Source organism: Perissodus microlepis, chromosome 19 (genome assembly GCF_051167445.1).
Source record: "Perissodus microlepis isolate ML-2025 ecotype Zambia chromosome 19, ASM5116744v1, whole genome shotgun sequence".
Lineage (NCBI taxonomy): Eukaryota > Metazoa > Chordata > Actinopteri > Cichliformes > Cichlidae > Perissodus > Perissodus microlepis.
The window spans coordinates 3,296,147-3,309,616 of NC_140479.1; the positions used below are offsets into that span (position 1 = coordinate 3,296,147).

The 13,470-nt window shown below is 42.6% G+C and overlaps 2 protein-coding genes across 2 annotated transcripts in view; one reads left to right on the forward strand and one right to left on the reverse strand.

Annotated features, from left to right (window-relative positions):
* The window catches only part of mdga2a (MAM domain containing glycosylphosphatidylinositol anchor 2a), a 173,312-nt gene that overhangs the window by 11,739 nt on the left and 148,103 nt on the right, over positions 1-13,470 (forward strand). The window lies entirely within an intron of this gene.
* On the reverse strand, positions 1,037-2,453 carry LOC146365197 (uncharacterized). The gene has a single exon (XM_084915472.1). It carries the CDS (start codon positions 2,348-2,350, stop codon positions 1,037-1,039), a length of 1,314 nt encoding a protein of 437 aa, XP_084771598.1. The 5' UTR covers positions 2,351-2,453.

The window sequence follows — 13,470 nt, forward strand, 5'->3', positions numbered from 1 at the left end:
CACATTAACAAGAGAATTCTGAGTAAAACCAAAGTTACTTTCCCTAGTAACTAGTTACTCTGAAAGTAACGAGTAACTTGAAGTAACTGAGTTACTTTTGATAGAAGTAACTAGTAATGTAACTAAGTTACTAATTTAAAGTAACTTACCCAACACTGGACACTACTCATGTCAGCACTTATATTTCTGACCTCGTGTTATAATCGATTAAACGCGATCTCCTCCCTTTTGCCCCCATTTTTGATGTTGTGGGTACAAATGATCAGGCATGACATTCTCATAATAAATCAGATAAAATACTGCAAATAATTAATCCTGCATTTGTGTGATTGAAATGTGTGTGCAATGACACCGTTTTAAAGATTTGGCCTAAATGATTCTGGAGTGAATGAGCCTGAACATGATGACCGGACTAGTGACACCATATCACCTGTGACACTCACACACGCACGTGTGACTTTGCCAGTTTCAGCTGAAACAATTTCAGTGTTTCAAACCATGTTCCAGAGTTTTTAGTTCACCGTTCATGAGGTTTCAAGAAGAAAATGAAAGACAGATCTGAATGTTTGAAAGTGTTTTGGAAAAAATCTGTAAAGATTAGATGAACAATACTCAAAGGATAAATTCAACTGTTTTATTTTGTTAGATAAGTTGAAAAAAAAGTTAAACAAGCAAGTAAATAACAAAACAAGGTTAAATGAGTTAAGAACAAAAAGTTAACAAGTAAATAACGAAACAAGGTTAAATGAGTTAAGAACAAAAAGTTAACAAGTAAATAACAAAACAAGGTTAAATGAGTTAAGAACAAAAAGTTAACAAGTAAATAACGAAACAAGGTTAAATGAGTTAAGAACAAAAAGTTAACAAGTAAATAACAAAACAAGGTTAAATGAGTTAAGAACAAAAAGTTAACAAGTAAATAACGAAACAAGGTAGAGGAGCGAAAACCCCAACAATCCCCTCTGAGCAAGCACTAGGCGACAGTGGGGAGGAAAAACTGCCTTTAAACGGGCAGAAACCTCCGGCAGAACCAGGCTCAGGAGGGGGCAGTCAACTGCCGGGACTGGTTGGGGGGGTGAACAGAGGTGGAGCAAGACGAGGCTACATCAGTTGAAGAAGCAGTATTGTCCCTCTTCCGGAAAAAGCTGAAGAATCTTTTCTTCTTTTTCATGGACTTTTCCACGAGCGCCTTTTTGTCCAGGATGAGGGTTCTCAACTGATCGATGTTTTCTGTGTTTTGCCTCTCAAGTTTCTTGCATGTTTGTTCCACCTGTTCTAATGTTGCTTGTGTTTCTTCAAGCTTTTCTTTGAGGTCTTTGGATGTTGCCTCCTGTGTCAGCTTTGCCTCCTGCAGGTCTGCATTTCTCACTTGATTTTCTTTGTGCAGGCCTTCTAGCTGCTCATTTCTTTTCTGGATATCGCGGAGCGTACACTGCAGGTCTTCATGTGTTTTGTCTTGCTTTTGCTTTTGGGCCTGCATTTCTGTGTTTTCCCGCTTCAAGTTGTTGAATTCCAACAATATCCCCTTAATGAGCTCTGAGTTGTTTTTGGCCATGTGATCGATCCTTTTCTGCATGTGTGAGCATCGTTGTTCCAGTGTTTCCTTTTCTCCCTCCAGCTCACTTGTTTTGACCTTCAGTTCATTACAGAATTCTTGCAACTTTTGATTTTTACTCTCAAAGTCCTTGATGATGCACTTTTCTTCTGCCAGCCTTTCTTGCTTTTGCTCTTTCTCTTGAAGGAGGTCTTCATTTTGGCGCAGTGTTTGATCCAACCTTACCTTCACCATTCTGTACTTTTCCTGCATGCCCTGGAGTTCGCGCTGCAGGTCTTTTTGCTTTGTGTCCTGTTGTTCCTTCTGTTGGAGGACTTCTTTATTTTTTTCTTCAGCTTCATCAAGCTTTCTTTGGAGCAGGCGATTGTTTTGGTCCATGTATTGCAGATCCCACTCTATCTTATCAATCGTCGCTTTCCTGCCTTGAAGCTGCTCGGACATTTCTTTAACTTCAGCGCTCTTTTGCTTATTTTCTTTGATGAGGAATACAATCTGCTCTCTGGCTTGAGCAAACTTGATCCCCCAGCCCTCATTAATAATGTTGATGTCGGGCTGGCGCTGTAGTGTTTCTTCCAGGTGTTTGTTTTGTGCTTCCATTTGTAAGCACTTCTTCTCCAGGTGAAGTTTTTCTTCTTCAATTTGTCGAATTTTGTTCTGGAGATGGTTGTTTTCATTTCTACTCTCCTGTAAAGCCTTTTGGATGGAGAAGAGGCCATTTGGAGAAATTGGCCGGCCCCGCGTGGAAGGAGAGGCGGCGAAATCTTTTTGTCTCGGTTGCCGTAATCTTGGATACATGTTGGCGTTTGTATCCGATGACTCTGAGAGGTTTCCAAATTTTTCTGTAGTGAACGTTTGAAAGCTGCTAACACAAAGGCTGCGAAGAAACGAACTAAAAATTTCTGTTTCTCACCCCTATTTAAGGAAAAACTTCAAAGGATCAAAGATCCTTGTGACATCATCACTCCTAAGCCAATCAGATCGTCACATGACATTTTGGAATGTGGAATGGGGAGATATTTTTTTTTAAACAGTTTTCAAATTTAAACAGTTTTCAAATTTAACTTAATATTTAAGTCTTTCTTACTTGACCCGCTTAGTCGATTAAAAAGTTAATTGCCACGAACACCCCTAATGTTATATAACAGACCACAGAAAAAAGACAGTTTTTTTCTACGTGACAGAGCTATAATAAATGTTTTGTTTTTTTTAATTATCCTACTTTTTATAAAAGGGAACATTATTTAAAGAATATGTATTTAATTAAAAACTCTGTATTCATCTGAAGGGTATAACAAGAAGGGTGAGCTTCCTGCTCGAAAAGGAAATGACCAAAATAAATGTATTTCTCTGCAATTACAAACTCTGTGTATACAGTCTTGGTGTCAAAATGAAGCTAACACTGGTGAGCAATGTTCCCTCTAAGCTGCGCGCGTGCGCAATTGCGCACTGCTGGCACGATCTCTGCGCACAAAAAATCTGTGTTGCGCACAAAAAAAATCTAACCTGAATTGAAATTAAAGTAAATACATTAACAATTCTGTTTTGCAGTGTTAGTCAGTAAGTGACTGGCTGCTCCTGTATGGGATCAGAACGATGTCACCTTATCCCATAGTCCAGCCAAGAATGTGATTCACATTCGTATATACGCAGCTAATCAACGTTGCTGACAGGCTATGACAGCGTCCTTATGTGCCGACAACGGTGTTTTAGCGAGCAAAGCGGCTGATGTGGAGTGAAGCCACGTTAATGACAACGTGTACAACCATTGGAGATGTGAGCAGGACAGACGGAAGAATTAACGGGAAAAGTGTGGACTTTATACCAGTTTTTAAATTGTTTTGATAGGCCACGTAAAACCAGAGTTATGATAAAAAGAATATATGCAATGTTTGGTTTTTATATTTATTGCGGGAAGAAACTGTAAAAATGTCGTTTTAAAAGGAAAATGATGGAAAGCTCTCTCCGCCTGTGAGCAAAAAGAAAACCAAAAACCCCAGCCTTTCCTATTGGTCGAAAAATGTACCATGTCGACCAATCAAAAAATGATATGGCAACATGGCATTTAGTGGTTTAGGGAGGGGGAAGTTTTAGGAGTGACGGCGGTGTTTTGAGATGTGAGAGATTTGCGACGTTTAGTACAAATCTTGTGTAGTTAGTGTGTAGTGTAGTCAGTAGTTTTGTTGTGTGTGTCAGAACAATGAGGCGACTGCTGAATGTTACAGGTGTTACAGCAGTGATACATCTCCTGTTGTCAGGCAGGGATCAGGCTGTTGTTCTTCTTTATCTCATAGTGGACAGAAATTATTTTTTGGAGTGGCACAAATAATTTGTGTGGCATCAGATTTGATGCAGAACAGCTGATTGTTCTGTAAATAGTTTGAAATGTTTATTAGGGCCCGAGCACTGAGAGTGCGAAGGCCCTATTGTATCTGCTCTGTTTATTAGGGCCCGAGCACCGAGAGTGCGAAGGCCCTATTGTATCTGCTCCGTTTCTTATTATTATTATTATTATTATTATTATTATTATTATTATTATTATTATTATTATTATTATTATTATTATTCAGGTAAAACAAGGGCCTTTTTGAGGGCCTAAACATGCTCAAAAACTCATGAAAGTTTGCACACGCGTCAGGTCTGGTGAAAAATTACGTATTTTAATGTCCTCAGACATGGCCAGGGAAAATTGGCTCAGTAGCGCCACCTAGGAAAATCTAAAACGCGAGCCCCCGGTGTGGGTATGACCTACATGTATGAAAATTGGAACACATATCTATTGTTAGTAGACACACAAAAAAGTCTATTATGGCCATGTCCTAAACACAACAGGAAGTCCGCCATTTTGGATTGAAGGTGACATTTTGGCTCTGATTTTACCATTTCCATGCCTTGTACTTTAACGAACTCCTCCTTGGGATTTGGTCCTATAAACTTCAAATTTGGACAGTGCCAACTACACACCTGGGCCATGTTAAATTGCGGAGCTTTTGAGTTTTCACAATACCGTGAGGCCGTGGCGCCACGGCGAATTTCGATGACTCGCCATGAAAATTTTATTGCCTCTCATTCCGTCATACATTGTCCGAGCTGGACCAAAGAGCACACATATGATAAGGCTCCACCCCTGAACACATTTCAACTGCCATATTTGACATAAGGGACAGCGCCACCTAGTGGGAACAGGAAATGTCATGTTTTACACTTTGGGGTACAGTATAGTGATGGGTGACATCTGAAACCTCAAATTTCTCCAGGAAAGCTTTAAGGAGTTGGTCTTGGGTTACAGTGAAAACTGTGAGTTTTCGCGAAAGGGTGTGACCCCAGCAGAATGGCGAACTTTGATGTCTCGCCATGGAGAAACAAATTAGTATAACTCAATGAAATCCAAGTTGATCAGAACCAGACTTTACAGGCATGATGTCAGACCCGCCCTGAACAGATTGATGTGCCCATTGTCGGGAATACGCAGAGCGCCACCTAGTGGCAACAGGAAATGTCATGGCTTTCACTTTGTTGTACTGATTTTCATAGGTTCATCGTGGCCATCTCAAAAGCGGTGAATATCACCATTAGTGCCTCATGATGCTTCAGTGCGAAAATTGTGACTTTAAACTGAATGGCGCACCCTGGTGGGAAGGCGGTTGACCATGAAAAATGAAGTGGCTTTTGAGGGGCTTGGAAAGTTTATATAGGCTTTAAATTTGGCCCACACCTCCAATGTGATGAACGCTTTGTTGTTATGTAACCATTTTCCTTGAATAGCGCAAAATGGCTCCACAGCGCCCCCTACAAAATTTCAAAACCACAGCCCCTGCTCTGTGTTTTATCTATGAGTCTGAAACCTGGTAAGCTTATAGGAGATATCAAGATGTACAAAAAAGTCTCTTGGAGCAATATCCCAAATCCAACAGGAAGTCAGCCATTTTAAAATTAATGTGTAATTTTGGCGACATTTTCCCCTCTTTTCAGGCCTCGTACTTTGACGAACTCCTCCAAGGGATTTCATCAGATTGATGCGATCTCCTGTATGTGGCATCTAAAGACCTTTGTGATGTTAAATTGCGAAGCTTTTTACGTTCAGGGAAACGGCGTGGTCATGGCGGCACGTGGAGTTTCAATCACTCGCCAAAAAGCAGTAATCTGCTGTCACTCAAAAACACAATGTTCAATCTCTCCCAAAGGTCATAGGCGTGATGAGACTCAAGCTCGGAAATGTTTGTTATGCCATTTGTCAGTAATGGTTAGAGCGCCACCTAGTGGGGCGACTATAATCATGATTGAATGAGATGAAATGTTAGCTGGTGGTTAAAGGCATGAATTCCATCAATGTGACATCAGATCGGACGTGCTGGTTTTAGGTGTTGGGCGTGGCTCGACGCGCCGGGGGTGCGAGGGCCCTTATAACGCTGCTTGCAGCTTTAATTATTATTATTATTATTATTATTATTATTCAGGTAAAACAAGGGCCTTTTTGAGGGCCTAAACATGCTCAAAAACTCATGAAATTTTGCACACGCGTCAGGTCTGGTGAAAAATTACGTATTTTAATGTCCTCAGACATGGCCAGGGAAAATTGGCTCAGTAGCGCCACCTAGAAAAATCTAAAACGCGAGCCCCCGGTGTGGGTATGACCTACATGTATGAAAATTGGAACACATATCTATCGTTAGCAGACGCACAAAAAAGTCTATTATGGCCATGTCCTAAACCCAACAGGAAGTCCGCCATTTTGGATTGAAGGTGACATTTTGGCTCTGATTTTACCGTTTCCATGCCTTGTACTTTAACGAACTCCTCCTTGGGATTTGGTCCTATAAACTTCAAATTTGGACAGTGCCAACTACACACCTGGGCCATGTTAAATTGCGGAGCTTTTGAGTTTTCACAATACGGTGACGCCGTGGCGCCACGGCGAATTTCGATGACTCGCCATGAAAATCTTATTGCCTCTCATTCTGTCATACATTGTCCGAGCTGGACCAAAGAGTACACATATGATAAGGCTCCACCCCTGAACACATTTCAACTGCCATATTTGACATCAGGGACAGCGCCACCTAGTGGGAACAGGAAATGTCATGTTTTACACTTTGGGGTACAGTATTGTGATGGGTGACATCTGCAGCCTCAAATTTCTCCAGGAAAGCCTTAAGGAGTTGGTCTTGGGTTACAGTGAAAACTGTGACTTTTCGCGAAAGGGTGTGACCCCAGCAGCATGGCGAACTTTGATGTCTCGCCATGGAGAAACAAATTAGTATAACTCAATGAAATCCAAGCTGATCAGAACCAGACTTTACAGGCATGATGTCAGACCCGCCCTGAACAGATTGATGTGCCCATTGTCGGGAATACGCAGAGCGCCACCTAGTGGCAACAGGAAATGTCATGGCTTTCACTTTGTTGTACTGATTTTCACAGGTTCATCGTGGCCATCTCAAAAGCGGTGAATATCACGATCAGTCCCTCATGATGCTTCAGTGCGAAAATTGTGACTTTAAACTGAACGGCGCACCCTGGTGGGAAGGCGGTTGACCATGAAAAATGAAGTGGGTTTTGAGGGGCTTGGAAAGTTTATATAGGCTTTAAATTTGGCCCACACCTCCAATGTGATGAACGCTTTGTTGTTATGTAACCATTTTCCTTGAATAGCGCAAAATGGCTCCACAGCGCCCCCTACAAAATTTCAAAACCACAGCCCCAGCTCTGTGTTTTATTTATGAGTCTGAAACCTGGTAAGCTTATAGGAGATATCAAGATGTACAAAAAAGTCTCTTGGAGCAATATCCCAAATCCAACAGGAAGTCAGCCATTTTAAAATGAATGTGTAATTTTGGCGACATTTTCCCCTCTTTTCAGGCACCGTACTTTGACGAACTCCTCCAAGGGATTTCATCAGATTGATGCGATCTCCTGTATGTGGCATCTAAAGACCTTTGTGATGTTAAATTGCGAAGCTTTTTACGTTCAGGGAAACGGCGTGGTCATGGCGGCACGTGGAGTTTCAATCACTCGCCAAAAAGCAGTAATCTGCTGTCACTCAAAAACACAATGTTCAATCTCTCCCAAAGGTCATAGGCGTGATGAGACTCAAGCTCGGAAATGTTTGTTATGCCATTTGTCAGTAATGGTTAGAGCGCCACCTAGTGGGACGACTAACTAATCATGATTGAACGAGATGAAATGTTAGCTGGTGGTTAAATGCATGAATACCATCAATGTGACATCAGATCGGACGTGCTGGTTTCAGGTGTTGGGCGTGGCTCGACGCGCCGGGGGTGCGAGGGCCCTCATAACGCTGCTTGCAGCTTTAATTATTATTATTATTATTCAGGGAAAACAAGGGCCTTTTTGAGGGCCTAAACATGCTCAAAAACTCATGAAATTTTGCACACGCGTCAGGTCTGGTGAAAAATTACGTATTTTAATGTCCTCAGACATGGCCAGGGAAAATTGGCTCAGTAGCGCCACCTAGGAAAATCTAAAACGCGAGCCCCCGGTGTGGATATGATCTACATGTATGAAAATTGGAACACATATCTATTGTTAGTAGACGCACAAAAAAGTCTATTATGGCCATGTCCTAAACCCAACAGGAAGTCCGCCATTTTGGATTGAAGGTGACATTTTGGCTCTGATTTTACCGTTTCCATGCCTTGTACTTTAACGAACTCCTCCTTGGGATTTGGTCCTATAAACTTCAAATTTGGACAGTGCCAACTACACACCTGGGCCATGTTAAATTGCGGAGCTTTTGAGTTTTCACAATACGGTGACGCGGTGGCGCCGCGGCGAATTTCAATGACTCGCCATGAAAATCTTATTGCCTCTCATTCTGTCATACATTGTCCGAGCTCGACCAAAGAGTACACATATGATAAGGCTCCACCCCTGAACACATTTCAACTGCCATATTTGACATCAGGGACAGCGCCACCTAGTGGGAACAGGAAATGTCATGTTTTACACTTTGGGGTACAGTATTGTGATGGGTGACATCTGCAGCCTCAAATTTCTCCAGGAAAGCCTTAAGGAGTTGGTCTTGGGTTACAGTGAAAACTGTGACTTTTCGCGAAAGGGTGTGACCCCAGCAGCATGGCGAACTTTGATGTCTCGCCATGGAGAAACAAATTAGTATAACTCAATGAAATCCAAGCTGATCAGAACCAGACTTTACAGGTATGATGTCAGACCCGCCCTGAACAGATTGATGTGCCCATTGTCAGGAATACGCAGAGCGCCACCTAGTGGCAACGGGGAATGTCATGTCTTTCACTTTGTTGTACTGATTTTCACAGGTTCATCGTGGACACCTCAAAAGCGGTGAATATTAACATGGGTCCGTCATGATGCTTCAGTGAGAAAATTGTGACTTTAAACTGAACGGCGCACCCTGGTGGCAGCGCAGTTCACCATGAAAGATGAAGTGGCTTTTGAGGGGCTTGGAAAGTCTATAGAGGCTTTAAATTTGGCGCACACCTCCAATGTGATGAAGGCTTTGTTGTTGTGTAACCATTTTCCTTGAATAGCGCAAAATGGCTCCACAGCGCCCCCTACAATATTTCAAAACATCAGCCCCTGCGCTGTGTTTTATCTATGAGTCTGAAACCTGGTAAGCTTATAGGAGATACCAAGATCTGCAAAAAAGTCTCTTGGAGCAATATCCCAAATCCAACAGGAAGTCAGCCATTTTAAAATGAATGTGTAATTTTGGCGACATTTTCCCCTCTTTTCAGGCACCATACTTTGACGAACTCCTCCAAGGGATTTAATCAGATTGACGCGATTTCCTCTGTGTGGAATCTGAAGACCTTTGTGATGTTAAATGGCGAAGCTTTTTACGTTCAGGGCAACGAGGTGGTCATGGCGGCACGTGGTTTCAGTCACTCGCCCAAAAGCAGTAATCTGCTGTCACTCAAAAACACAATGTTCAATCTCTCCCAAAGGTCATAGGCGTGATGAGACTCGAGCTCGGAAATGTTTGTTATGCCATTTGTCATTAATGGTTAGAGTGCCACCTAGTGGGGCGACTATAATCATGATTGAATGAGATGAAATGTTAGCTGGTGGTTAAATGCATGAATTCCATCAATGTGACATCAGATCGGACGTGCTGGTTTTAGGTGTTGGGCGTGGCTCGACGCGCCGGGGGTGCGAGGGCCCTCATAACGCTGCTTGCAGCTTTAATTATTATTAGGGCCCGAGCACTGACAGTGCGAAGGCCCTATTGTATCTGCTCTGTTTATTATTATTATTATTATTATTATTATTATTATTATTATTTCGGCAAATGAATTGGCCTTTTGAGGGCCTAAACATGCTCAAAAACTCATGAAATTTTGCACACACGCCAGGTCTGGTGAAAAATTTTGTATTTTAATGGTTTTACATATGAGCACTGGGAAATGGCTCTAGAGCGCCACCTATGCCTTGTTAAATGCAGCCCTACGACCACATCAGTTGAGCTACATGTATGAAATTTGGCACACATGTGTATCATGCCAAGACGAACAAAAAAGTCTGTGGGCCCATTGAAGCAAACCCAACAGGAAGTCCGCCATTTGGACATGAAGGTGACATTTTGGCTCTAATTTTGCCATTTCCATGCCTCGAACTTTTTCGAACTCCTCCTTGGGATTTGATCATACAAGCTTCATCTTTGGTCAGTGTCAACTACACACCTGGGCCATGTTAAATTGCGGAGCTTTTGAGTTTTCACAATACGGTGAGGCCGTGGCGCCACGGCGAATTTTGATGACTCGCCATGAAAATCTTATTGCCTCTCATTCTGTCATACATTGTCCGATCTGGACCAAAGAGCACACATATGATAAGGCTCCACCCCTGAACATATTTCAACTGCCATATTTGACATCAGGGACAGCGCCACCTAGTGGGAACAGGAAATGTCATGTTTTACACTTTGGGATACAGTATTGTGATGGGTGACATCTGCAGCCTCAAATTTCTCCAGGAAAGCCTTAAGGAGTTGGTCTTGGGTTACAGTGAAAACTGTGACTTTTCGCGAAAGGGTGTGACCCCAGCAGCATGGCGAACTTTGATGTCTCGCCATAAAGAAACAAATTAGTATAACTCAATGAAATCCAGTCTGATCAGTACCAGACTTTACAGGTATGATGTCAGACCCGCCCTGAACAGATTGATGTGCCCATTGTCAGGAATACGCAGAGCGCCACCTAGTGGCAACAGGAAATGTCATGTCTTTCACTTTGTTGTACTGATTTTCACAGGTTCATTGTGGACACCTCAAAAGCGGTGAATATTAACATGGGTCCCTCGTGATGCTTCAGTGCGAAAATTGTGACTTTAAACTGAACGGCGCACCCTGGTGGCAGCGCAGTTCACCATGAAAGATGAAGTGGCTTTTGAGGGGCTTGGAAAGTTTATAGAGGCTTTAAATTTGGCCCACACCTCCAATGTGATGAACGCTTTGTTGTTATGTAACCATTTTCCTTGAATAGCGCAAAATGGCTCCACAGCGCCCCCTACAAAATTTCAAAACCACAGCCCCTGCTCTGTGTTTTATCTATGAGTCTGAAACCTGGTAAGCTTATAGGAGATATCAAGATGTACAAAAAAGTCTCTTGGAGCAATATCCCAAATCCAACAGGAAGTCAGCCATTTTAAAATGAATGTGTAATTTTGGCAACATTTTCCCCTCTTTTCAGGCACCGTACTTTGACGAACTCCTCCAAGGGATTTCATCAGATTGATGCGATCTCCTGTATGTGGCATCTAAAGACCTTTGTGATGTTAAATTGCGAAGCTTTTTACATTCAGGGAAACGGGGTGGTCATGGCGGCACGTGGTTTCAGTCACTCGCCAAAAAGCAGTAATCTGCTGTCACTCAAAAACACAATGTTCAATCTCTCCCAAAGGTCATAGGCGTGATGAGACTCGAGCTCGGAAATGTTTGTTATGCCATTTGTCATTAATGGTTAGAGCGCCACCTAGTGGGACGACTAACTAATCATGATTGAACGAGGTGAAATGTTAGCTGGTGGTTAAATGCATGAATTCCATCAATGTGACATCAGATCGGACGTGCTGGTTTCAGGTGTTGGGCGTGGCTTGACACGCCGGGGGTGCGAGGGCCCTCATAACGCTGCTTGCAGCTTTAATTATTATTATTATTATTATTCAGGTAAAACAAGGGCCTTTTTGAGGGCCTAAACATGCTCAAAAACTCATGAAATTTTGCACACGCGTCAGGTCTGGTGAAAAATTACGTATTTTAATGTCCTCAGACATGGCCAGGGAAAATTGGCTCAGTAGCGCCACCTAGGAAAATCTAAAACGCGAGCCCCCGGTGTGGGTATGACCTACATGTATGAAAATTGGAACACATATCTATTGTTAGTAGACGCACAAAAAAGTCTATTATGGCCATGTCCTAAACCCAACAGGAAGTCCGCCATTTTGGATTGAAGGTGACATTTTGGCTCTGATTTTACCGTTTCCATGCCTTGTACTTTAACGAACTCCTCCTTGGGATTTGGTCCTATAAACTTCAAATTTGGACAGTGCCAACTACACACCTGGGCCATGTTAAATTGCGGAGCTTTTGAGTTTTCACAATACGGTGACGCGGTGGCGCCGCGGCGAATTTCAATGACTCGCCATGAAAATCTTATTGCCTCTCATTCTGTCATACATTGTCCGAGCTCGACCAAAGAGTACACATATGATAAGGCTCCACCCCTGAACATTTTTCAACTGCCATATTTGACATCAGGGACAGCGCCACCTAGTGGGAACAGGAAATGTCATGTTTTACACTTTGGGGTACAGTATTGTGATGGGTGACATCTGCAGCCTCAAATTTCTCCAGGAAAGCCTTAAGGAGTTGGTCTTGGGTTACAGTGAAAACTGTGACTTTTCGCGAAAGGGTGTGACCCCAGCAGCATGGCGAACTTTGATGTCTCGCCATGGAGAAACAAATTAGTATAACTCAATGAAATCCAAGCTGATCAGAACCAGACTTTACAGGTATGATGTCAGACCCGCCCTGAACAGATTGATGTGCCCATTGTCGGGAATACGCAGAGCGCCACCTAGTGGCAACAGGAAATGTCATGGCTTTCACTTTGTTGTACTGATTTTCACAGGTTCATCGTGGCCACCTCAAAAGCGGTGAATATCACCATCAGTGCCTCATGATGCTTCAGTGCGAAAATTGTGACTTTAAACTGAACGGCGCACCCTGGTGGGAAGGCGGTTGACCATGAAAAATGAAGTGGCTTTTGAGGGGCTTGGAAAGTTTATATAGGCTTTAAATTTGGCCCACACCTCCAATGTGATGAACGCTTTGTTGTTATGTAACCATGTTCCTTGAATAGCGCAAAAATGGCTCCACAGCGCCCCCTACAAAATTTCAAAACCACAGCCCCTGCTCTGTGTTTTATCTATGAGTCTGAAACCTGGTAAGCTTATAGGAGATATCAAGATGTACAAAAAAGTCTCTTGGAGCAATATCCCAAATACAACAGGAAGTCAGCCATTTTAAAATTAATGTGTAATTTTGGCGACATTTTCCCCTCTTTTCAGGCACCGTACTTTGACGAACTCCTCCAAGGGATTTCATCAGATTGATGCGATCTCCTGTATGTGGCATCTAAAGACCTTTGTGATGTTAAATTGCGAAGCTTTTTACGTTCAGGGAAACGGCGTGGTCATGGCGGCACGTGGAGTTTCAATCACTCGCCAAAAAGCAGTAATCTGCTGTCACTCAAAAACACAATGTTCAATCTCTCCCAAAGGTCATAGGCGTGATGAGACTCGAGCTCGGAAATGTTTGTTATGCCATTTGTCATTAATGGTTAGAGCGCCACCTAGTGGGACGACTAACTAATCATGATTGAACGAGATGAAATGTTAGCTGGTGGTTAAAGGCATGA

Coding starts and splice junctions, on each gene's coding strand:
- LOC146365197 (XM_084915472.1), bottom strand. CDS start 2,350: ATGTATCCAAGATTACGGCAACCGAGACAAAAAGATTTCGCCGCCTCT.